Source organism: Xiphophorus hellerii, chromosome 4 (genome assembly GCF_003331165.1).
Source record: "Xiphophorus hellerii strain 12219 chromosome 4, Xiphophorus_hellerii-4.1, whole genome shotgun sequence".
In the NCBI taxonomy this organism is placed as follows: Eukaryota; Metazoa; Chordata; class Actinopteri; order Cyprinodontiformes; family Poeciliidae; genus Xiphophorus; species Xiphophorus hellerii.
Genome location: NC_045675.1, coordinates 11840503 through 11864789, shown reverse-complemented (window position 1 = coordinate 11864789; position 24287 = coordinate 11840503). Strand labels below are relative to the sequence as shown.

The following is a 24287-nucleotide window of genomic DNA, read 5'->3' as shown; positions in this document are numbered from 1 at the left end:
TGAATTAAAGTTTAAAAGTAATTTTCATAGAGTTTGTAAAACTAACGTCATGCTTTCAGAATATTTCTCCTCATCTTCTCCTATTCACTGAATAAATCCCTTCATAAATCTTCCCTTTGTAAACTCAAAATCAACCTGTGAAACTTTGCCCTCGTTGCTTTCGTTTTGGTTTGACGTGTTGAAGGGACCTGTCCTCCCTTTATGGATTATTCCAGCTGTTTTTTTCTGTGATCCACCTGGGATCTTTGAATCAACACCTGGTGACAGATGGATTCAAAAGACTTTTACAACAAACTATTCTCAAGAACGACCGACTCTTCCAGGTGGTCTAACTCAAACTATGAGCAGAATAAAGAAAATTTAAGCACACTATAAATTTGACTAAACAATTACCTTAAGATGTAAAAGTATCACTGTGCAAAGATAGAAATGCAGATTCTACACAGAAAAGTAAATAGGATTTTAAAAATATTTTTTGTTTGTTTTTCTTATTTAAGTCCTCAAGTTGTCTCCTTTTTTGTTTTTGTGAAAGAAATGTTTGTTTTAAAAAAATATGAGCACAAGAAATAAAAAGATAAATCATGTCTGACATGTTGATTTAGTATTTGCTGTGTTCTTTGTTGTGCTCTTATTGCTACAATGAACAGCCGACCTGTAATATCTCACACCCAGCGCTAACTCAACATGATGAATTACATAAGGCACTAGAACAATAAAATAATGGGTCAAATGTTAAAATGTAGTTACAAACTGAAAAGGGGTGTATGCAGTTTGATCCTGTATGTTTAGTTTATCTCTTGCTTGTATCAGGAAGCACAACCAAGATTTATCTAAAGAAGTCTGTGAAAGATCAGTCCGATTAATTCCAGCATTCAATTTGAATGTATTTATTTTTACGGCTGCAGTCTGACATGGCCATAGAAATCTGTCTACACAGTTTAAATGTTGGCCTGGGTTTTTCCATCCTTACCTGCTGCACTCCATGTCATCTGGCCAAGCTACTCCGAATATCTCCATGAGTTTGTGGCACTCAGTCTTTGGCCCGCTGGCAGACGGATCGACACGGCATGGACATTCGGCCGTATTCTGTGCACACCGGTGCATACAGGGCGCACAGAAACATCCTCAGGTCGGCACTGCATACCAAGTTCACCATTGGGTGGAAAGGCTTTGGAAATAAAAAACAACAAAAAAATTAGGTTTAAGCTGATAAAGCTCCAATGCACAAATTTATATCGAACTACAAAGTAAAAAATCTACACCTTGAAGAGGGGCACGACCTTCTGCTGAAACTTACACCACCACAAGACATGACATGAATATTTAGAAGCTTCTGAAATATGAATCACTGCAATCATTTTATTAAACATTGCTTTAAGCAGAGTCCATGAACTGGGCAAACAAGCAACAGGGATATTCTTTACATTGATCATTTAGTCCAGTCATACTGGTGGCACGAAGCATCACACAATCAGAATAATGATCTGTAATGTAGTTACTATGTCCACTAAAATGTTGATTTATTGACTGTCAATTATTCTTGATTCATCCAAATCTATTGCCGTTATATTTCATCTTGAGAAGCATTTGAGATACTACAATTTAATAACTAGTATCATAACCTTATCAATAAATAGAAAAGTCAAAGGTCAAAGGTTATCCTTCAGATATATTTTAGAGTATACAATACTAACCTGGTTAATAACCCTCAATTTAACAAAACTAAATCTCGAGATAAAGATTACTAACAATTTCTGCTCTCTCAGCAAACAAAAACAAATTCACTTATGAAGGTTGTGTTAAACTTGTTACTCTACAAACAGTAGCTCATCAAAAATTACATGTCCTATAATAACCATGGAAAAAATTATTTTCTATATGAAAATTAGTAGTTTTTTAAAGAAAAAACTTCTAATTAATTTAGGTTTTTATTCTACATTTTTGCCAAACTGTCTCAAAATGTCCAGAAATGTAATGGATAACAAATATTGCATATGCTAATTGGTATTTTAATGTGTATCAGAGGGAGAAATTGTCGTTTATGTTTCAGGTCATGTTCTATATTTTGTTAATGCCATAAAACAATTCCACATGCTGTGATAATCTCAGCCTGCGCCTGCTGCACACGTCACAAAGCAGTGCAGATGTGAAATGAACATGCGACAAAGAGCTGCACTTAAACCAACTTCTTGTCACAATCAATCGTATGTGCTTACAAACAAACACTCATGCACCAGTAGGTTTATGTGCGTGCCAGAGTGAAGTGAGGGCATGTAAGGATATTTTGATCGTTCCTCAATTGGTGTGTTCTAGATCCACAGAGAGGAGAGAAGCTCCACCAGTAAATGGATGCAGCGATGCATGAGCGGTGACATAGATTTCAGAACTGCACGGAAACCTGTGGTGCACAGAATAATCATCATCACTCAATAATTCAAGGATTTTACAACCTGTTCGACATTTGAATATTTTATTTTAATTCTGTTTATATAGCACCAATTCACAGTAAATGCAGTCTCAAGGCAGAGGACATTAACAATATACTTAAATAATGGTCCAGGCACCGAATAAACGATTGTCAGCATATAAAGACCAGAAGTTCAGATTCACACCACTTGCTGCAGTTCTTCTCTTTAATAATTAATTACACAGTAGAAATGACACCAGAAGTAGTAAAACTGAAACCCATTATTCATTAAAAAAAAAAGCTACACAATTTGACCTCAACTTTATTTTTTTTTAAAAGTTTGTGACATTTGCAATAAGTGCTTTTTTTTTTTACTCTGTTCAGAAAACTAAAACTAGTGGGCTTATAGAATCGTTTTTGCATTTTACATCCATTGCTCACAAACATTTATCATAAATGGAGTTTTAAGGAGTTTCCCTTTTTCCCCAGTTTTGAATCTCACGAACAACCAAAGACAGACTGTCCACCCGTCCAACCCAGACTGTATTTAGGCCTCAGGCCATGTGTGAGTGGCAGCATCTTTCTGAGTGTCTCTGTCTCAAAGAACAGTCTTTTTTTTTTTAATGCCACCTCAGTCAAACTCCACATCAAATCTACTTCATGTGTCCTCATTCTGCCCATGTCTTCTGTGCATTTTTCATGTATTTAGTGTGTGTCCCAGTTATTGTGTTTTCCAGTGTGTGGTGCATGAAGGTTTGCGTGTCTGGAAAAGAAATTGCATGTGTGCCGCTAGCTGTGTGCAATTATTCCGACATTCAGGGCAATTGCCCCCCATCTCTCACAACAAAGAGAATATTGATACAAAGTGGCCTTACTGTGCCGGGGGGGGGGACGGGGTTGCCAATCAGCGATACATGGAGAATAACTCCAGTAAATTGCCTGACATTATGTATGTCAGTTGTGATGGACAAGTGCAGAAAAGGAAAGCAGGAAAACCCCTAAACCTGACCTGAGGGTGAAAGCAGGCTCCCACTTAAACACTGAAAAATATGCTAGAATAAGATGGGGGTGAGGACAACATGTCATACGCTAGAAGAGAAAAACGTGGTACAAAACCTTCCCTACATGGATCTCTCCATCTGCTGTTTTCTAACTCACGTTAGCATTTTTTACTTTCTTAAATTTACCTTACTATCGTCCCCGTCTTAAATTTTTCTTCAGTTATAATACATTTTTAACAAACTGTCAGAGTTAGCACCTGTGCATATTGCAAATGGAAGCAATTTGGACCACAACAGAGAGACAATAGGAGGTTGCACGCACAACTGTTTCATTAATGTTTGCTGTTATGTCAACCAAACAGGGATCTTGAACAATAAAACAGTTTTCATTTAATGAGAATAATTATTGCAATTAAATAAAAATATAATTTGGATTTTACTTAATTGGCTGGATGGAATATATTTTCATTATTAAAAATCTAACTCAGGGAAATACAGTGGTTCATATTAGAAATATATAGGATAAGATTGATTATTTAAGACTCTCCAAAAGAACCCAATATAATTTTAGGCACTACCTCTGATTATTATTCAAAGTGATTGAGGTCTGTGATCAATATTAGGATAAAATACCTGGATAATTTTTAAAATATGATTGATAAATCTACAAACAGGGTGGAAAAGCCCATGACTCTTTCAATGACTGGAAAATGTAATTTAAGAACTCTGCTGATAATTCAAGCCCTGAACACAACCTCAACCTCACAACACAAAACAGTCGGAAAACACAAAAAGAAAACAGAAGAGTAAGCAAACGGGAAATATAAAATAAATGAGGCAGACAGACAGTTGCATGTTGGATAGGAAATATACACTAGTGGATGTTTCTGGATTTATGAAAATATCACTTAAAATATAATTATCCCGACAAGTCACAGCTCTGCAGTCATGTCTGTTATTTGTGTTTTTCTGTCTCAGATTAAAATCAACTAAACATGACAGAAGCCTCGGAGATGACATCATCACTTGTTACACTAAAATAACCAATTTCTGAGAAAGCTGTAAACTTTGTCCATGTTGATAAAATCTAAAACCTTAGCTTTTTTAAATTTCTGTACGGACGAGCTCTGAATCCACACAGATTTTAAAAAACAGAAGCAAAAGCAACCTTCTTAAATGTCATGTTGGTTCTCATTAATGCGCCTCAGGGATTGGAGACCTGGCAGCTCTAGTGTCAGCATGCAAAAAGCACAAACTGCACCTCAAATGGAAAATGATGCATTTTCAGTCAGTGCTCATGCTGATCTGTGTGCTGCAGATAAAACAATGCTACAGACAGTGTAGTTAGTTTGAAGACTGAGTGCATATTAGAAAAGTAAAATGTTGGATTCAATTGCACACTTGCTTAGACTTTTTATTTGCATTTGTTCATATTTGAAAACCCTTTTTCTGCTATAGAATTACACACTTCTTAAAATTCAAATAAAATACATTGAAAAGTTGAGGTTATAACAAGAGAAATGTGAAAAACGTAAGCAGATATTAACACTTTTCCACGTCACTGTCGACAGATTTCTTTCTGCAAATTATAATAATATTCTCTAGAGTAGACAAAGATGGTTTTCACTTTAGCAACTTAGCAAAACATTAGTGAGAAACAAAGAATACAGTTTTAGATGTCATTTGTGCTCATTTCAGTGCAAGAAGAAGCACTTCCAGCTGTATTTAACAATCCAAAGACAAATCACAAACATGTTAAAATGATAATTATAAGGATGTTAAAGAAAAACGAGCTACATCTGAAGGAAACTGAGCACTCACATAAGTCAAAAATAACCTAAAAACTTTCAGAGAAAATGCTGGAAAAAGAGAAAACGCTCAACGGGTCCACCGCTGCCTCAAAAGGAGGATTAAGTTTCTTTTTCTTTGCTCCTTCTCTCCACAGGGGAGGGAGAGCAAACCAAGGAGAAAAGCTAAAAGTAAAAAAATAAACAAAAAAAGGAAAGGAATGAGCCATGTGATTAACAAATGCACAATGTAAGCAGTTATACTTTAGGCAAACGATACCAGGTACAGCTGAAATGTTGGAGGCACAAACTGACTGAATATTTTTAACAAGAGAGTTTGAATAAGTTTAAGCACCAGACTGAAACATCATGAGAATAAACAAGATGGGTGTTTTCTTCCCCTACAGAGGACTTTAATTATCTGGATCTGGTGACATTAAATCAAATGTAGCAAAATGTAAAGAGAGAAAACAACAATGCAGTTCTTATGCTCGGTTTCTGACTAGCTTGAATCTCTGAAAATTATACAGCTGTGTTGAAAACTGTAATTCTGCATGTTTAGTTTAATTGTATTTAAAATCTTTTTTTTGCTGTTAAGACTAGTTTACACAGATGTTGTCACTCACATGTGATGCTGTAAGTGTGCAGGATGCAGACTTGGGTACACAATGTTTTTTTTTTATTACACTAGTTTTCTAAAGTATGGAAGAGGTCAAAGTTTGGTGACAACCAGGAATTTGGATAAATGCAAATTTCTGGTTTCTGTTGCAAACCACAGCAGCACAAACTCAGTGAACAATGAGGGTTTTTTCTTAAGCTGAAACGTTTCATGGAAATATTTAAATGCTTGTTAAATTTTTGTAATGAAAAATATATTGCTTAAATTAAACAATTTTAAACTAAAAATGATATTTATACAGTAAAATGATTACATTTAAACCAGACTAGCTTAAAATTTCCATTATATTAAGACTCAACAGTCAACTGTAAGGTAGATGGAAATGTTACAGCCTCTATATTCACATTTTAAATAAGGGACAGAAACTGATTACTTTTTTGTAGATGACATAAGAGTCCTGTTTTTGTTTTCTTCTAGCTCATCATATTTGACATTCTGAACATTTAGGGTTTTTTTTTTCTTCACCAATAAATGAGTAACAAGGACCTTTAAATGAAGACGTTATGCATACATTTGATGCTTTAAGATGCAAATCTTGGTTTACATTTTATGTTGTGGTGTACTGTAAATAACTTTATCAGAGAAAAATTTGTGACTTACATCTAAAAAAGCAATTAGTGGCAGCCAAATTATATAATGTCTAAGAGTTTTGCTTAGCCTGTGGCTGTATTTTTGTGTTAATTGGTGGGGATGGGTTTCTGAAGGTGGGTTCATGTTTGGTAAATGCAGGAGGAGCAGAAGGAAAGTCAGAAAGTGGGGAGGAACTGGGGAAATAAAAGGAGTAGGCGTTTTCTCGCTGGATTAGAGAGTCAAATGGATTTGAAGGACTGCTTGGCGCGAGAGCCTCTCACTTCCTAGAACAGTGACGAGCTTTGTGCTGTGGTCACATCAAGGTGACAGGCTTTTGTGTTCCAGCTGGGAAAGAAGCAGGTCTTGAACTGGCAACAATCCACCCATTTTAATCAGAGTTGTCCCACACAACTCTGGAGCCTGGCTGTCAAACTGTTGCTGGATTTCCTGAAGTAGTGATACTGAACGATTCATTTCTTGAGATAAGAACGAAGTTCTCAGACTTGGCATACAATGATTACCAAAAATCTGAAATTATAAAGAATGAAGATGTGGCCAAAATGTGGCCTGGATTACAGGGTTCCCCCCAGCGTATGATAAGCCTGGCGGGCCACCAGGCTTTACTTGTACCAGGCTTAGCATTGTTTTTTTATTTAAGATTTTTGAAATGTTTGCATTTTTTAAGATTTTATAGTCGGTGTTCAGATATTCATCTTCCAATAACACATAATTATCAAGTGATATTTAAAAATTTTCTCTCAACTTTAGACATTTTTTATCTCAAAAACACAGCGGGCCCCTGGATGAATGACTGCCGAGCGCCCCAACCACCAGGCTTAGCAAGTTTTCTGAGGGAAACCTTGTATTATATCACCTATTTCTAATTTTAGAGAAGATAAATGTGGTATTTTCTTCATAAATCTTGCCCAAGTCCATCTGGAAACATAATTTTCATACTCTTTCTTCTCGTGCCATCTCTGTGTCCCTCCCTCTCAAATCAGCGGTTCAGAGCCTGCAGTACAAATGTTGTCAAACCGTATCAGCTTCTTCCATTTCATTTACTCTCTCCTGCAGCAGAAGCAATAATACTTCTATTTGCTTCTCCGTCTCACTTCCCCACTCAAACTATTAACAGCATCCTGCTGCAATGCATTACAGCCAGCTCAGGTTCCCCTTCCCTCTCTGCAGTGCTAGTAAAGAGTATTGTTACAGCTCACTGTTATATAACAGACATATGATGACTTCATCCCTCGACTTGCACCACACACGTCCAATTTTGAATATATATATTCTAGGGCCGTTGACATGAACACATTAATGCATTTAATCCAAGAAGTTTAACGCATTAATATTACATTATGCAGATTAATCTTATAACCTATTTTGACATCAAAGCCTCTCCTGAAGAGAGTTACTTTGTTCAAGGCAGTGCGTTTAACGGTCTTGTACTGCGTTCAACAATGCAGCAAATGTAAGTGGAAAGATGAGCGAGGGAAGTCAGACAAATTTCGCTTAAAAAAAACTAAACAGAGATGGATTTTGGATAAAAACCCAGGAAGGTACATATACTTCCTGGGTACATATATGAATGAATTATATAACTCATAATTCATATGAGAATTATGAGTTAATGCTCATATGAATTAACTATAATTCATATGAGAATGGTAATTATAGTTAACATTTATAAATTACATTTGAAAAATAAAAAAAGACTTATTTTAAACCTTTCTGAATATAAAAATCTGGAAAACTGAGATGTTTGGTTTCAGACAATAAAACATTTTCCTAAACATTTTTTTGAACATTTGCATTTTTTTTTCCATTTCAAGCTCACAAAGTTAATCATATCGATTAATTAATCTGATAAAAAAATTTTAATCGATCGACAGCACTAATATTTGTATTACACACAGTTCTCTCCATTTTTAACTCCAGCAACATTTCCAGTCGCTCATTTCAAAATGCACACATGGCAAAATTTGCCCACGGGGAAATTCAGCTCAGACAGACAGAAATGTTTGTGGTGAAATGCACAAATTCTGATGCTCTCTCAATAATCTCTGAGTGGACAGTTAAAAAAAAGGAGCCATTCGTCACTCTCACCCCCTTACGAGCGTTTGTTTGTAAGAGGGTGAGAGTTTATCCATGTCTATCTAACATTCAGTCGGGAGAACCGAACAAAGCCGCTAATGGCATTCCCCTTCACGCTCACTTCCCCTCCTCCTCTCCTCCCATCTTCTTTCTCCAGTATTCAGCTCTTTCTTTTTCTTTGCTACCCATTTACTCCTTACAATCACTGACAAGCGTTTGTCCACCTTCACTGTCTCCTTTTTTCTCCTTCCAGCAACAGCTTTCATCAACTCTCCTCACTTTGCTTAATCTGTCATTTTATATGGGTCAGAAACTATGAAGCCATCATAAAAACATTATCAGTGTTATTTAAAGGTCAAATTATTTTCAAGTCAAACTGAAGCCATTTCAGCTACGTTGAAAATAAATGCTAGTTATTTAGAGTCTGCTCCCAACAGAACAATAATTTTTAGACCTGGTTACATCTGTAAATTATGACGCATATTTGAGATTCGTTCCAAGATTTTGAATCTTTCTCTCCAAGATTAGAGCAAAAACACAGTAATTGTTGAAATAGCTTGTAGCAATGAGGCAAATCAATAAAATTTTATGCGCTTTCACCATTTCAAACTTTTGGTGAAAGTCTGAAATGTTGTTGATAAACATTTATAAAATTTCCTAAAACTACTCAAACATGAAACAAAAAGATTAAATAAAAATTTGTCCAGCCAATTACTATTTTTAATTCAATTCTAAAATAAAGAAATTAATCAGAGTAAATAAAATTTTTAAAAAATTACAAAAATATTTTTGAATATCCATAAAAATTGTATCTGTTGGCGGGCGGTACTAAATCTGCTCTAATATATTTGTTATGAAGTTCTGCAAGTTAACCAACCAAAATGTTAAGAGTCCATTTGAAGAGCAGGATCAAATAAATATATACAGTTTTAATATTTAAGCAACATTAGTAATTTCACATCTAAAATCATTAATTATTGGCACGTTTAAATCAATATGAATACATTAACGAATACATTTAAATCTACTAACAATATTTAATGTTATATTTGGAGAGTATCTGCCAAATGCAGAAACATTGTGGCTTCTAAAGCAGCTTCAGCACAGACTAATGTCTGACCTTGTATGCTAATGACTTTTTATGATAAAATAATGTAAAAATCTAATAATTAAAAAAAAAATCTCTCTTAGAACAAGACCTCTGTTAGACAAAATGGCCGGCTGAGTGAATTATGGGAGGAAGATGTTAGAAGAGCATAGTGCTAACCCAATCAGGTGTCGGATGTCTTGATGTTGTTATCCACGCTAAGAAGAGGCTAATCTGATACACTGTGATGGAGCCTCAATTAAATTGGATCTTTGATCAGCTCCTTGCTCTGCCTTTGCGAGACAAGAACAGAGCGATTTGTTCTGGAGTATTCGTGCCTGATATCAACAGGCAAATATAACTTTAGCAGCTAAATAACTTGGTTTCCAGAAAACCCTCTTTAGCTTGTAAATGCAGTCCGTTCTCTGCGGGTTTATTCCAGAACATGCCACACATCATCCAATTTTCCTCTCCCACCCATGCCTGCCGGTCTCCCTCCCTTCCTCCATTCCTCTCCATCTTTCTCTGCCTATTTAACTACCATGGCAACAGGTGATGTGAAGACTCGCTCATGGCCAAGCCTTATTCAGGATAACAGACAAACCACATTCACTCACGCGCATTGTAGCAGGGCTTCTTTAATGGGCGAATAATCTCAAGAAGTACAGACAACGAGCTCGCACATGAGACGACACAGAAAGTGTGAAAGTGGGAAGAAAAGAATTGGATGAGCGTGGGACAGGAAGGTCAAACAGGAGTGATAAAGACTTAGAGCAGAGTGCGCAACAACAGGCTCGACTCAGATCACACACAACTTACACAACAAGCCTCCTGCTTTCCACCTTTACAGATGTATTGAATAGATCAAACAATAGGACGATTTTGTTCTTAATTTTCAAGAAATAAATTTGCAAGTTAACGATCAAATAATTAAAAGAGACAAGCTTCAGTAGAGAGGGATAAATGCACAACCACAGCAGCTCATCCTAATGCTGGTCATCAGCTTGATCACACACTACTGTAGAATCCAGAGAAACTACAGGAACATTTAGTTTATACTTCACTCAACCCAGAGCAGGAACCAAACCTTTTAGTTAGAACAAAAAGATCCAGAGAACTTCACTCAACCCAGAGCAGGAACCAAACCTTTTAGTTAGAACAAAAAGATCCAGAGAACTTCACTCAACCCAGAGCAGGAACCAAACCTTTTAGTTAGAACAAAAAGATCCAGAGAACTTCACTCAACCCAGAGCAGGAACCAAACCTTTTAGAACAAAAAGATCCAGAGAACTTCATTCAACCCAGAGCAGGAACCAAACCTTTTAGAACAAAAAGATCCAGAGAACTTCACTCAACCCAGAGCAGGAACCAAACCTTTTAGAACAAAAAGATCCAGAGAACTTCACTCAACCCAGAGCAGGAACCAAACCTTTTAGAACAAAAAGATCCAGAGAACTTCACTCAACCCAGAGCAGGAACCAAACCTTTTAGAACAAAAAGATCCAGAGAACTTCACTCAACCCAGAGCAGGAACCAAACCTTTTAGAACAAAAAGATCCAGAGAACTTCACTCAACCCAGAGCAGGAACCAAACCTTTTAGAACAAAAAGATCCAGAGAACTTCACTCAACCCAGAGCAGGAACCAAACCTTTTAGTTAGAACAAAAAGATCCAAAGACCTTCACTCAATCCAGAGCAGGAATTAGAACAAGCTTAGAATCCAGAGAAACTCATCTAGAGAAACTACTCATTCCCTCAGATTGATATTTAGGACCATCGACTTCATAGAATCAAACATGGAGAACCAACATCTAGCTTCATCAGATCAAGAATCCAGAAAAAAACACTAGTTAGTAAACTCAGTCAGTGTGGTTATATCAATTACTCTGACATCTACAACAACCCTACCTAATACCAAAAGTGTTCAATGATAAACTTAAACTTTAGGGGTAATTCCTGATCAACTCCAGTCTGCGGGGTGAGTGATCACATTTTGGAGGATAAAATTTAATCCCTGTGGAATCGTCACTGGTAGCAGAATCTCATCTCAGTGGATTAAATACGTCTCCAGTAGATTTTGCAAGTTTTTCATAGGTGCAACCCACATCCTCAACTCTGCTGCTCAAAATTCAAATGTGTTGCATTAACCAATTTGGAAACACTTAAAGGGAAACACAGCGGCTTGTCGGTGGTATAAGATTTACTGCAAAGAAGCATTTTCAGAAAGAAAAAAAAAGTTTGAATAAACAACTTTTTATTTCAGAGGTTCTCCCCGTTTTAAATAAAAACTGTATTTAACATAACTACAGATATTTAGTTAACTTGCATGTCATTTTTTCCTCTCTCTGCAAACTAAAAACCATTGGAATAATGTTCAGCTACTCTCTGTTGGAGCTGATTTGATAACCCGTCTGCATTTGAAACCCTAAAAGCATTTTTGGGGAATTGAGTGCCATGTAGCTTGAGAAGTGCACAATTAGAGCTTTTAAAGCCCACGCTCTGCAGAATGCTGAAAATGTTAGAGCTACATTGTGTTGAGTGGCTTTGCGTGACAAGAGGATCAATGACCATTGAGTGTGTGTACGTCTGCGTGTATATGTTAGTGCTAGTTGGGATTAGCACAAAGGTTTATACATCTCTAACCAGCCACATTTATACACACGCCTCATGGTGCAGGTCATGGGTTCAGATTAAGACCATAAGACATGAGTAACCTATATTTGTGGGTCATATCTCTGTTAAATACCAAAGGACAGTGCCTAAAATTAAAAACAAAAAGTGATGGTGGAAAGTTTATACACTCACAGTATGAGATATGTTAGCATTTCAATGATACAATTGAAACTCCTCTAACTCAATATTAGTGATGATGTAAGGATACATTTGAGCAAGACTGGACAATAATTCAGTAGTATATATCGCGATCAAGACCTGACCAATATTTAATACGTCTGACTGAAAATTCAATAATTTCACTGAACCCTGATCCAGAACCACAAAGCACTCTGGGAATTGTAGGCAGAGAAAAGCGTGTAGCCATTCTCACGGCCAGCTAAGCTAATGTGGTGAAATCAACTAACTCCCTCACGCTTTGGTTACCTAGCAACAACTCACTCATTCTTTGGTTACCTAGCAACAACCTGTGAAGTAGCTGCCAAAGCAGTAGTTTAAGGTTTAGCCGTCGTGCCTCAGAACTGCTTAAAGATAAAAATAAAATAAAAAACAAGGGCGTGAGGGGAGAAAATGAGCACAATAAACTAGAGAAATCCTGTCACCAGATTGGCAGCATTTATGATGCTTAAAACAAACAAACAAACAAAAAACCCCCAAATCAAACGATTATCAATCGACTGATCTGAAACCATCATACTGATACCGTATCATCCTGCCCTACATTCGAGTCAGAATGTACAATTCTTAACTGGGTGTGGATTAGAGGAAAAAAATCACAAATTAAAATGTTGGCGTCCAATGAATATTCAAGTTTTATGTAAAATTATTCCACCCTAAAGAAAAAAGGTTCAGGTGCGCCCTTAAGGTCCAAAATTAACAAGACACTGATGCCCTTTATTGAGTAGATGGAGCCTTTTCACAAACATATTTCTATATTTTGTTGAATGTCTGCACATTACAAACATTTGAAAAAAATGTGTTGAACAATGAAACTGTGTAAAACTTGTGTAATGAAGCAACAGCTGTTAGTAAGGTTTGAGTTGTGAGTTCTAACGTTTGCAGGTGGGACATTTACTGAATCGTTTTCCTTTGCTTCCCCTCATTTCCTACAGATTTTAGTACTGGCTCAGAGCTCATCAGTTTAGCCGTTTCCTTCTCATATGTAGCCACTAAAAGGAGCTATTAACACTTAGCATTTTTCCTAAATTCTCTTGGACCAGCAGTGATTTTGTGTTTTTTTATGCTCTGTCTTGTCAAACCCACAGTTGGCAGCAGCAGATGGCTGCTCACTCTGAACCAGGTTCAGCTGGAGGGGATTTCTCGTCTCCACTGTCGCTACACGCACGCTCAGAACGAGTGACTGCTGCAAAGTTGTTAACTTAATACAACTGGATGTCCACTGACGCTCACAAACTGACATAATAGACTGAACTTAACGGCATAGTTTTATGATGATCGAAAAGGAATATTTGTAATTAACTGAATCTTTTTACAGGATTGAACTGTCAATATCCTGCATATCAAGTGACTTCACATGAGCGTCGTTATTAAACAGCGTTGTACACGTACATTGAAATGAACTGGTGTTGGCATTAAACACACCAACACTGTTTAAGGTGAAAACTAACAAAACTAATAATTGACCTCATGCTTTGCAGCAGCAGCTTTCTTCAGATCTCACTGAGGCATTGTGGGGTTGGATACGAGGCAGTGGCAGCTATGTGGATGGGAGCAGTCTGCCAAAAAGCAGCACCAGGCAGTGCCTTTGTTCTGTTCATAAATAAATGATTGCTTCATTTGGGCTGGCAGCTTCAATAGACTGTCAGAATAAGCAGGATAATCAAGAGTTCAGCTGAAATAAACAGGAACTTTTAAACTGAATGAGGATCTGTCTGTCTGCAGAGTGAATAGGGTAATGAGGCTCTTCAGATGCAAAAAAAGAAAAAGAAAAAAAAAGCAGCATTTCTCCGTGTGAGTGAAACACACACACAAAATAAACCAAACACAGGAATCCCCCCCCCCCACACACACACTTTGGTATTCACATACACACAAACAATAAAATTAAACACAACAAGCGGAAAACTCTCCAAGTTTGGCACACACATACACACGTTTTGGTTTAAAGGATCTGCAAAGCCCAGGGCGGCCTTTCATGAACAAACCAGTCTTATTTTGAAAGACAGGACCCCTTGATGAGAGAAACCCAAACAGCAAAGACAGCAGAGTCCACAGACTTTACCCAACCTGTCAGTCCGTCAGCATTTCCCTTCCCGACATTCCCTTTCTGAACCCCCTCTCATTCTTTACCTCCTTTTGTAACCAACAGATTATTATTCCTTCTGCCTCTGCAACTAATTAACAACTATTTGCTTTTTTAAAAAAGTTTTGCTGCTTTTCAATCTAAGAAAATTGTGTACTAAAGATTTAACACAGCCAAGATCGCAAAACCTCCTAAGACGGCTAGAGTCACACCGAGTTCATGTCAGAGATGCCAAAACAAAGTTTCAGTGTCTGATACGAGAGCGTTAACACACGAAAATACAAACTCCTTATGGCCCAGTGGGACCACAGATAGTTTAAATAAGGGTATCCAAATCCGGCCAGTAAAAAGTTAGGGGGCCATAGCTAAAAATGTTTAAAAGTTATATTTAAAATTTATTTTGTATTTATTTATGCATAGTGTCTTACATTTAAATCTTCATTGAAGACGGTGACTCTGTTTGCCTGTCTATGACGTCAATATGATTCTTCGAGGCAGTCAGTGGTTTTCAAGAGGGGTTCATGGCCCCCTTATGGCCCCTTTGAGGGCGGCACTGCTATGGTCAATTAATTACATTATTAAATAACTCTGTTTGGTTTGGTTTGACTTTTTTGAACTTGGTGTAATAAATGAATAAACAAAGTTGTATACAACAAAAGCAAACAAAACAAAAATAGTAGTAAAGTATATTTACATGTTCAAAGAAGTGGGTAAGCAACAATTTTAGCATTTAGAATAAAGTTATATATAATTCAAAACTTCTGTGTCAGAGTTGTGACTTTTAAAGATTTGGCAAGGTTGACAAATTGTTTTTTTTATAGATGCAGAACAACTTCCAAATGTTCAGAAACAGCAGGAGCTCAACAGCTTTTCCTGACTGCATTTGCCCGTTTATATTTCTTTTTACTTGTCATTTTTCCCCGCTGCCCCAACTCTTATTTGCCTGTTGAATTTTGGGACTGATTGGTTTTGTGATGAGGGTGTGGTCAGAGTGCATTAATGTTCAGAGCTCAGAGAAACACGTCATAAAATGACAAGACGTGGCAGCTGAGTTAGCTGGGTTAGCATCTAGAACTGACACCAGACCAGACCTTTTTATTTTATTTTGTTGCGTTAATTAAGGTCCCTGTCAGTTGCATTGTTGTTGGGTTTTACAAATCCTTGAGGGGTTTGCACTTCATTAAAAAGGTCTTTACAATTTGTTTCACCCTGAAATCTCATTTATTTGCGAGTGACAGGCTGATTATTTGCCTTACACACCATGTGCCCATTGTGCTCTTAATGGTTGTCTAAGCTGTTTGTCGGTGGGCTTTGCATCGTCCTCCACCAGGTAAGACTCCAGACAGCTTGATGAGATTTTATTGTCAGCATGGACCACCCTGCTGCAACAGTGCTTCCTTCTCAAAAAACATACAAAATCTGTTTTAATTAGACTGACCAAAAGCTCCCTACATTATAAATGCCACACTAGAGAGCTCTTATACTTTATATTCACATTTCTCATTAAGACAAAAAAATTACATGGATCCTACAAAAACAGCAGCAGAAACTCGTAGATTTTATTTGCTAAAACAGATTTAAGATAATTTTGCCCTGAATTTGATATTCATGAAAAAGACTTCACTTAAAATAAAATAATAAAAATATAAATTGTGCTAGAAAAGTTTTTCCAAGTTTTTCAATGTTCAAGTTTTTCTACAAAAAACTTGAACATTTCTGAATTTCAAATTTTCCTTTGGAAATTTATTTAGACAATTTCAAAAGAAATCACAAAATGTGAGTTTTTGGGAGAAATTTTGTCCTTTTTTTCCTATCTACAGAGGCCCTGATACACCGTTGTAAAAATTTACAATAAATATCCAGCTACTTTATTGGCTTGATTTTAGGTTGGTGCTTTTGGCCCGCAACTATTTTTGGTTCTAGAATTTTGGTCCACACGACAAAATGTTTGGACTCTCCTGGTTTAAGCCCCGTTATGATCTACAAAGTTAATTACTGGCCAGTTATTCCCTGCAGAGCCTGGAGGAAGAGTTTCTGATGTCAGGACAGCGGATCGCTTGTCTTTCATCACGGTGCCTTAGATGAACATGTAAACTAATCCTAAAGCATTTCTGTTGAAACTGGAGTGTAAAGAAATACATTTATACTAACTTTATATTAAGAGTCACAGATATTCTTGAATGTTTGGAGATTACCACAGAATAAAGCAGTGTGGTTATAGCAGTACAAACATCGTCAGAGCAACCAGTCAGTGTTGTGAAGTTAGCCGATGCACTTCCACTACCAAAATAATACTAAGAACAATTATTTGAAGTAAAAGCATGCCTACAATTACAACAAGTTAACTGTTAAACTATCACATTAATACTTTAGGCTGTCAAATTAATATATTTGAAAAAGAACCATTTTTACAGTGTTTCCTATTTAAGCACCTGTGTTGTCCATCAATGTAAAACTCTTCTGTTGTCTCTTGCTCTCAAAATGTGAATCTTCACCAATTTGTTGAAATCAGAAATGTTATTTATTGTCAAACATTTACTTTAAATTGACAAAAATCTGCCAAACAAAACCTGGAGAAAATCTACCTAACCATCACCTCATGATGCCACGTAGGTTTGTAGGTTTGCAGACCCATCTGTCTGTGGTAAACTTGGTTCTGCTGCTGATGAACATTCACTGTGTCATACGTCTAAATCTGCATTTTCTACATGCAAAGTGCTTAGGTAATGTCACAACAACTAATCCTCTGGGAACCATGACATGCTGAGGCAGATGGGCAGGAAAGATTATATTCGTATTTTACTACATGGGGACGTAAATAGGTGTACAAACAAACAAAACCTCCCTTAAAAATATGTCTTAGTTGTACAACTTCACCTCCCCCCTTATTTCAGCCTCTCTGCTCAGGTTTAATTGACTATTGTAGCAGATGGGGTGGCCGCTGGTGTGGGAATCAATGTCGTCATTGTGGAGCTGAGAGAGAGATTAGCAGCTAGTTTGCACTAGTGAGCGATGACAGCTGGGAGCGTAACCCGGCCCAGTCACAAACACACAGAGGAAGTAGCAGTGTCCACTTTTTAACCCTGGATAAGCAATTAAACCTACAGGAACGACGACGTTTCTGGAGCCTTAACCACTACACTGGATAAATCCAACTCCACTTGGGAACCTGAGTTATCTTAACTATAACAGATATTAAAACATGAAAAGGCAGAATCTCTAGTGCGAGTTAAAATGTAAAAAAAAAAACAAAAAACAAAAAAACAATTCTGGATTTTGAACAAATGACCAAACATAATGGCAAACAGGATAGATATCTCAAGTTTTGTACAACTTAAATTTTTCTTAGAAATTTCCCCAACAACCAAAATATGTCACTAAAATACGTTAATACAACATAATCCCATAGAGATTTGGGTAAGTAAACAAAACAATCATAGATAAAATATTCTGAATTTTGATGATATATTTCACTTGAGGGTGTAAACAACATTTTATCATAAAATTTACAGATTCCAAACAGCTTATATTTATAAAAGTTATACTTTCCCTTTGTTCCAACAATCCCAGCTGCATGTTCTGAAATTAGACAGCGTCCAGCCTCTTTGAAGAACCAATTACATTAATAACATAATTCACAATGTGGGGTTAGTGGTTGCATGTTTATGAAGAAACTATGAACTGAAAATTGTCTAGATATTTTTTTAAGTCATGCTTCCAGCCAGTAATTCTGTCATTTGTTCCCTAAGATCAGATTAAATTATTTTTTAAATTGTGTACTTGAGTGCTTTCCTAACCAGTCCAGGGAAATATAAACTAATTTAACGTGTTGTCCATTTTAAATTAGGTCAAAAAGATTTGTAATATCCAATTTAGGCTGTTTTAAAACATCTCAACTATAGGAGTGATCAGGACAAACAATACTTGTAAAAATCTAAACTAAATAGATTGCAGTAAGAATCTGGAAAGAAAAATAATTAAACTCACTGATCGAGGAGGAGAAATTAGACATTTCCTTCCACAGAAACACACACACAAGCTGGCATTATGCAGTCCGTGTTTTCCACTGAGGCATTATTAAATTTCCTCCAGGGTTTCCACCGGGGCAGCACTGCCTGGTCACTGCAGAGCAGAGCAGGGAAAAATAACAGGGCTCATGTTGCTTCTCAGCCATCTTCAGAAATGACTGAAGCGACTGTGGGTGTTGGTTACCTGGCTCCAGCTTCATCTGGGTCAAATCAAGTTCAGCACCAGATGGTTCTTGGAGTCTCTGAGGTAGCGTGTTTTGACAAGACATTGGGGAACTGACGTGACTGAACAATTGCACGGTCGTTCATTTGCTGATTAAAGGCCATGACTGTAGCTGCAGCTCTGACCGTAATGAACTACAGTCAGTAGTTCTACAAAGGAAGTAATCATCCTGCTGCAGATCCTTAGCAACACAGAATATTTTGATTTGGAAAAAAGGAAATCACAGAAAACTTGTTCAGTCATGAAATTACAAAATTTCGATCATCCATTTTGACATGAGAAAGTGCTTACTAAGCATAAAAACAACAAAAATCCCTCAGGATTAAACATGCAGCTCAGCCAGCCAACACATGCCTTGTTCAAATTCATCTGCTTTTCAGCAAGAGTAATTTAATACACCAACTACGAACAGCTGGAAGCAGATTTATTTGAACGGGCTGCTGGAGATATTTGGGATGTTTAAATTCAGTCGCCAAAACAAGGCCGTACCTCTGCTGGTTAGATTATAGTGTAGCTTTGTGCAAAAAGAAAATAACAGAAGCGCTGCGTGTTTGAAATTCGAACTTAATTCCCTATTCAAGGGTATAATGTAGTGAGGAAATAATGTCAGTAAAATTAACACCTCAGAAAATACCCATGTTTTGCATAGTGATCTGGACAAAAACAAGTAATTACAGCGCAGTTACTGAACAACACCTTGTTCTGTGTCCTTTCACACTCTCCAGGGACTAACAATGGAGTAGGAAAGAGGGGTAACATGATAATGATGCATAGTGTGTGTGTGTCTGTGTGTAACACAGCCCTATTTCCCCTCAGTTGCTACAAACAAGTGTCCACACACCAAGGAATTTCTTAAAAGCTTTAAACCACACACACAAACCTCATTGGAGAATATTTTCCCTGTTCTGCTGATCAGATTGCACCTTCTGTCTGTCAGCTAGAGCTCATATAGAAAACTAAAAGGTCAGGAATGACTGGATGAGTACATACACATCCATCTGTGTCCAAGAAGAAGCAACATGTAAGAAGATGAATCTGCAACATGAGGAAGAGATGAAGCAGAGCCCGTTCCCTGCTTCGCTTAAATCCTCAATTTTCATGCCTGCAGCTTTGTGTCTCCTGCAGCTCACAGATTAAAGGCTCTGAGGGAACATTTGCAGAAAGCAAGAAGGAACTTTGTTTCTGAGCAACCCATGCCACTGATGATAAAGAATATAGGATATTAGCATAACCCTGTGTTGTAGTTGTACCGCACGCTTTTATAAAAATTAACATGAAAATTGCCTTAAAAAGAATATTCCTGAGAGTAATAAACAGAGGTGGGTAAAGTACACAAAAAAGTTGTACTCAAGAGTAGAAGTACTTTAGCATATTTTAACTCAATATACTAAAAAGTATTTGGTAGTCAACTGCTGATTAAAACAATGATTTAATATTTAAAAAATTACACAATCAAATGAACTACAAAAACAATTACATTAACAGTGGAGCATGTCTCCCCATTTTCACACAAAAAACATTTGAATTGCCACTTTAACGTAATCTCCTAGTTGCAAAAACTATTGGAATATTGTTTAAAATAAAAGATTTAATAAATGTTAGAGGCTTGCATATTATATATTACTCTTTGGTAATGCCTTATTTGTCCTTTATTGCTCAGAAATCTGGGGAAATGCAAGTAAACACAACCATTGATATATTAGTTAAGTTGCAAAAAAAAAAAAGCTACAAGGCTTATTAATAAAGTGGGATACCGTGAACTAACTGATAAACTCTTTATTCAAAGTAATACATTAAAATTTAAAGATATTCTTTATATAAAAATACTGGAAGTAATGTATAAAGCATTGATCTTCCTTCTGGTATTCAGAAGTTATTTAAGCTAAGAGAGAATAAATATAATTTGCGAGGTTTGTTTATATTGAATGTGCAAAAGAGAAGAGCCAGACCTAGATGTGTTTCAGTTATTGGTGAGAAACTGTGGAATGAATTGAATGATGATTTTAAGTTATGTCCTTTCTTGGTGAGCTTTAAAACAGCTTTAAAATGTAAAATGATAAAATCTTACGCTGTTATGTAGATTTATATGTGTATTGTGAAGATATCTTGGTAGGTTGTTGGGTATAAAAATAGGGCAGGCGAGAATAAGCTTGGCTTCAGCCTATTTCTTTTAGGTAAATAAATTTGTTTATTGTTTTGTTTTTTTGTTGTTTCCTGTGTTTAATGTGGACAATTTATCAAAATAAAGTGATTGATGATGATGATGATGAGGAGGAGGAAGAACATCACCTACCTCCATAGCCAGAGCAGCCGTTTGCTGGTCGTAGTGATTCAGGAGATTGGGCATGAAGGTGGTGTTGTAAGGCAAATCCTGGCACATTCTCAGTCTGATGGGCTCACAGCTGAATTCACTGTGGCTCTCTATAAACTCCATATGAGGGGAACCCGGGGAGAAGAGGAGCAGGAGGAAGAGGATGGAGAGATAGCAGGAAGGGACGTTTTGCCTGCAGCCGTTTATGACAGTTTTTGTACGCCCGTCTCCTCTGCTGACAGGTGTTTTCTTTTTAACGCTCGACATATTGTCAGTGATTCAGGTTGTTTATATCATCCTTATTTTGACAGCAGCTTGGCAAGAGAGAAACATGTCCATTTTGAAAGCGAGTGATGGATGTGAAACCCACAAACCAACACTAAAAGAGAAATCCACAGACAGGATGCACGCAGTCTAAACTACACAAGGGAACTCCAAATTCAAGAGAGCTGAACTTTGTGGAAATTGTCTCATTGCGTTTCAGAATCTCTAAACTGATTTCCCATTATTGGAATTTTTCCTGAATCCCAGTACTCCACTGGTCAAAGGCCTGTAAACCTGGCTCCATCTCTATGCTTATTGCAAAGCTCCGTCTTCCATATGCAAGTCGTCTCCTGCCGTTTTCTTTCTGGTCTTTATTCTTTCAATTCCTTAACTGTTCTTCTCCAGAGATGATGGCCAGAACCGCCGAGGCTCCAGTGTGTCATAATCACCAACAGCCCTGCAAAGACACAAAATGTCTCCTTTTAAACCGTCAGACTGCTTTGGATCCTGAAAACAGGTTTTACAAGTTTAATATACAAAGAGGGGATTATTGCCTAAAAAAGCAAAGTGGATTTCCTTGAAGTTCACTGTTGCAGATATCATCTCTGATCAGCCACACCCTTCTTTACATAAATAAAATCATCCTATTATGATACATTTTTACATCACCCAAATGGGTGCAAAGCCGATTTTCTTTCCTGACAAGAGTGTGCGTTTGCATTCTTAAGAAAAATTGTCTCGGCTTGCCTCAGTGTCGGATTATCTTCTTGTACGAGAGCTGAGTCAGCGGGGTCAGGTTGCACACTACAGAAAGTGTGTTCAAAGTGAACCACGGCGGCTGCTGTCAGCTCAGACGCCTGTGTGGACGTACACCTGTGGATGAGCGGCTCAGACACTCCCCCACCTCAGCTCCTATTTGTGTGAGCTTCACCGGGCAACAGCTATACGGAGCACAAAAAGTGCCATTAAAAAAGTAAGAAAATTCAACAATAATTTATAGGTCGCCTAATTAAAATCTAATTTAATGCAATATTAATATGAAAATGTTAAAATTCCTTAATTAAAATTAAATGTTGAAATAATACAGCGTCCTATCCTCTGACTTCAGTTCTTGTTATTTTATTTGTATAAAGCCAATTCAAAACAGATATCAATCCGAGGCAATTTAAAATGACAAAACATTAAATTTATATACAAAAACAAACCTTTTGATCATGTAGGTTAAACTTTTAAATGTGATACAACTAATCATACAGTGCAATCAACTTCATTTTAAAATGGCAGTAATCTGCAGAAGAAAAGTTCTGCCGATCGCATCGATCAGTCATTGATTTTGCAGTAATTTCTTGTTTGGTCAAACATGGACGACAGTGAAAGAAACAACTCCTTTTAACAGGGGAAGTCTTCAGCTGAACCCAGCTCAGTATGACGACAAACCATAAGCACAAAAATAAAATAAACAAAACAAAAAACAGAAATGCCATTCCAGGAGTACTTTTTATGTTCAAGAGTACACACAGTAGTAACTCCAACAGATTTTGAAAGGGAAGGCTTATAGAAAACAATATTAAATCAAGCCATATACTGCAGCAAATGACTATGACATAATTATTTATGTTGTATTTATTAAAATAATTATTTCAAAGTATGGTGCTGAAACACTTCATAAATGGATTTATTTTTAAAACAACTTAATCAGTCAAATATATAGTTTAAAAATGTGGCTAAATTCTACATTAATTTCCAAAAATTACAAAATTCACTTGGAGTTTTTAACCTCCAATTAGAAATGGATTTCCTTATCAAGTAATAACCAATTTACTCTAATAATAGCATGCAATATATATATATATATTTATATTTTAATTGTGTATACCATTGTGGCACTTTTTGCGCTCCATAAAAGCAACGCTCCTGTAATGTTTCACACTGACCCACTACGCGACTTTCCGTGTTGCTGGATTGTAAACTTTACAGCTTATATACTCCAATATATTCTAATGCAACATGGACATTTCTCCAGCTTTGCGTGACGACGTCGCGCACGCCAGCTGCTGTCAGCCAGCAGCCATTAACATTGTTACATTGATTAGTAATTTAGGTGAACACCTGCGTAACATTCACGGCGAGGCGCGTCGTTAGCGTTCGCTCCTTCTGGTTATCAGAGAAAATGAAGTGGGTGGTTTCAGAGCGCAGACATTTCACGTCGCTCTGTCCACGGAAGCATCTTCGTTGTCGAAGCGACTACCATACACGGTGCAAAAAAAAAAAAAAAATCATCACCAGTCCGTTTGTCACCGCAGCAACAGCGCGCTGTTTGCGCACATTTTCCCTTTAAAGCGTTTATTGTCCAAATCTGCACGCCTGTTTTACAGCTCAGAATCAGATGAGCCGCAGACATGAGGGCGGTGTAATGTTAAAGGAGGAAATGCTTTACCTTGTGTGTAGAACAGCGAGCGGTTCGGGTGGTCCCGGGCTCTGCTCACCGCAGTACAGCGCTGGTCCGCTCTGCTCTGCAGCTGGCTGCTCGCTGCCCACGAGTCATCGGGAGCGCGGACTGAGCGTGAGCGCGCAGGCGAGCCAATTGACTTCACAGTGTGAGTGGAAGTGGGCGTGTTAGACCTACAGTGGGCTGCTTAAAAATTCATCTCGACTATAATGGAATACTAATGAAGCCTAATGCGTTGTGGTGTTTTGACTGCGTGACTGGACTGCAATATTATAACCAAAATATGCGTCATAAATATGAGCTTTGAAAGGTGCTGCATTTTATTTACTTATTTTTTTGTACTTCATAGGGTGACACAATTTAGCTTTTCTCACAACTTGAAATATGTTTAAAAATGAATTCGTCTCAGTAGGTCAGTTCATCTCATGAATGTTATTCAGAGAAGCCTAGT

At 37.1% G+C, this 24287-nt stretch overlaps 1 protein-coding gene across 1 annotated transcript in view; it reads right to left on the bottom strand.

The window, feature by feature from the left end:
- Window positions 1–24253, bottom strand: part of LOC116718479 (frizzled-3-like) — a 33862-nt gene extending 9609 nt beyond the window's left edge. The window contains 4 exon segments of the mRNA XM_032560466.1: window positions 971–1038; window positions 1040–1168; window positions 21106–21844; window positions 23825–24253. Of these exon segments, the coding sequence (XP_032416357.1) occupies window positions 971–1038; window positions 1040–1168; window positions 21106–21390 (482 nt within the window). The 5' untranslated portion in view covers window positions 21391–21844; window positions 23825–24253.
- Between the last annotated feature and the right edge of the window lie 34 nt (window positions 24254–24287).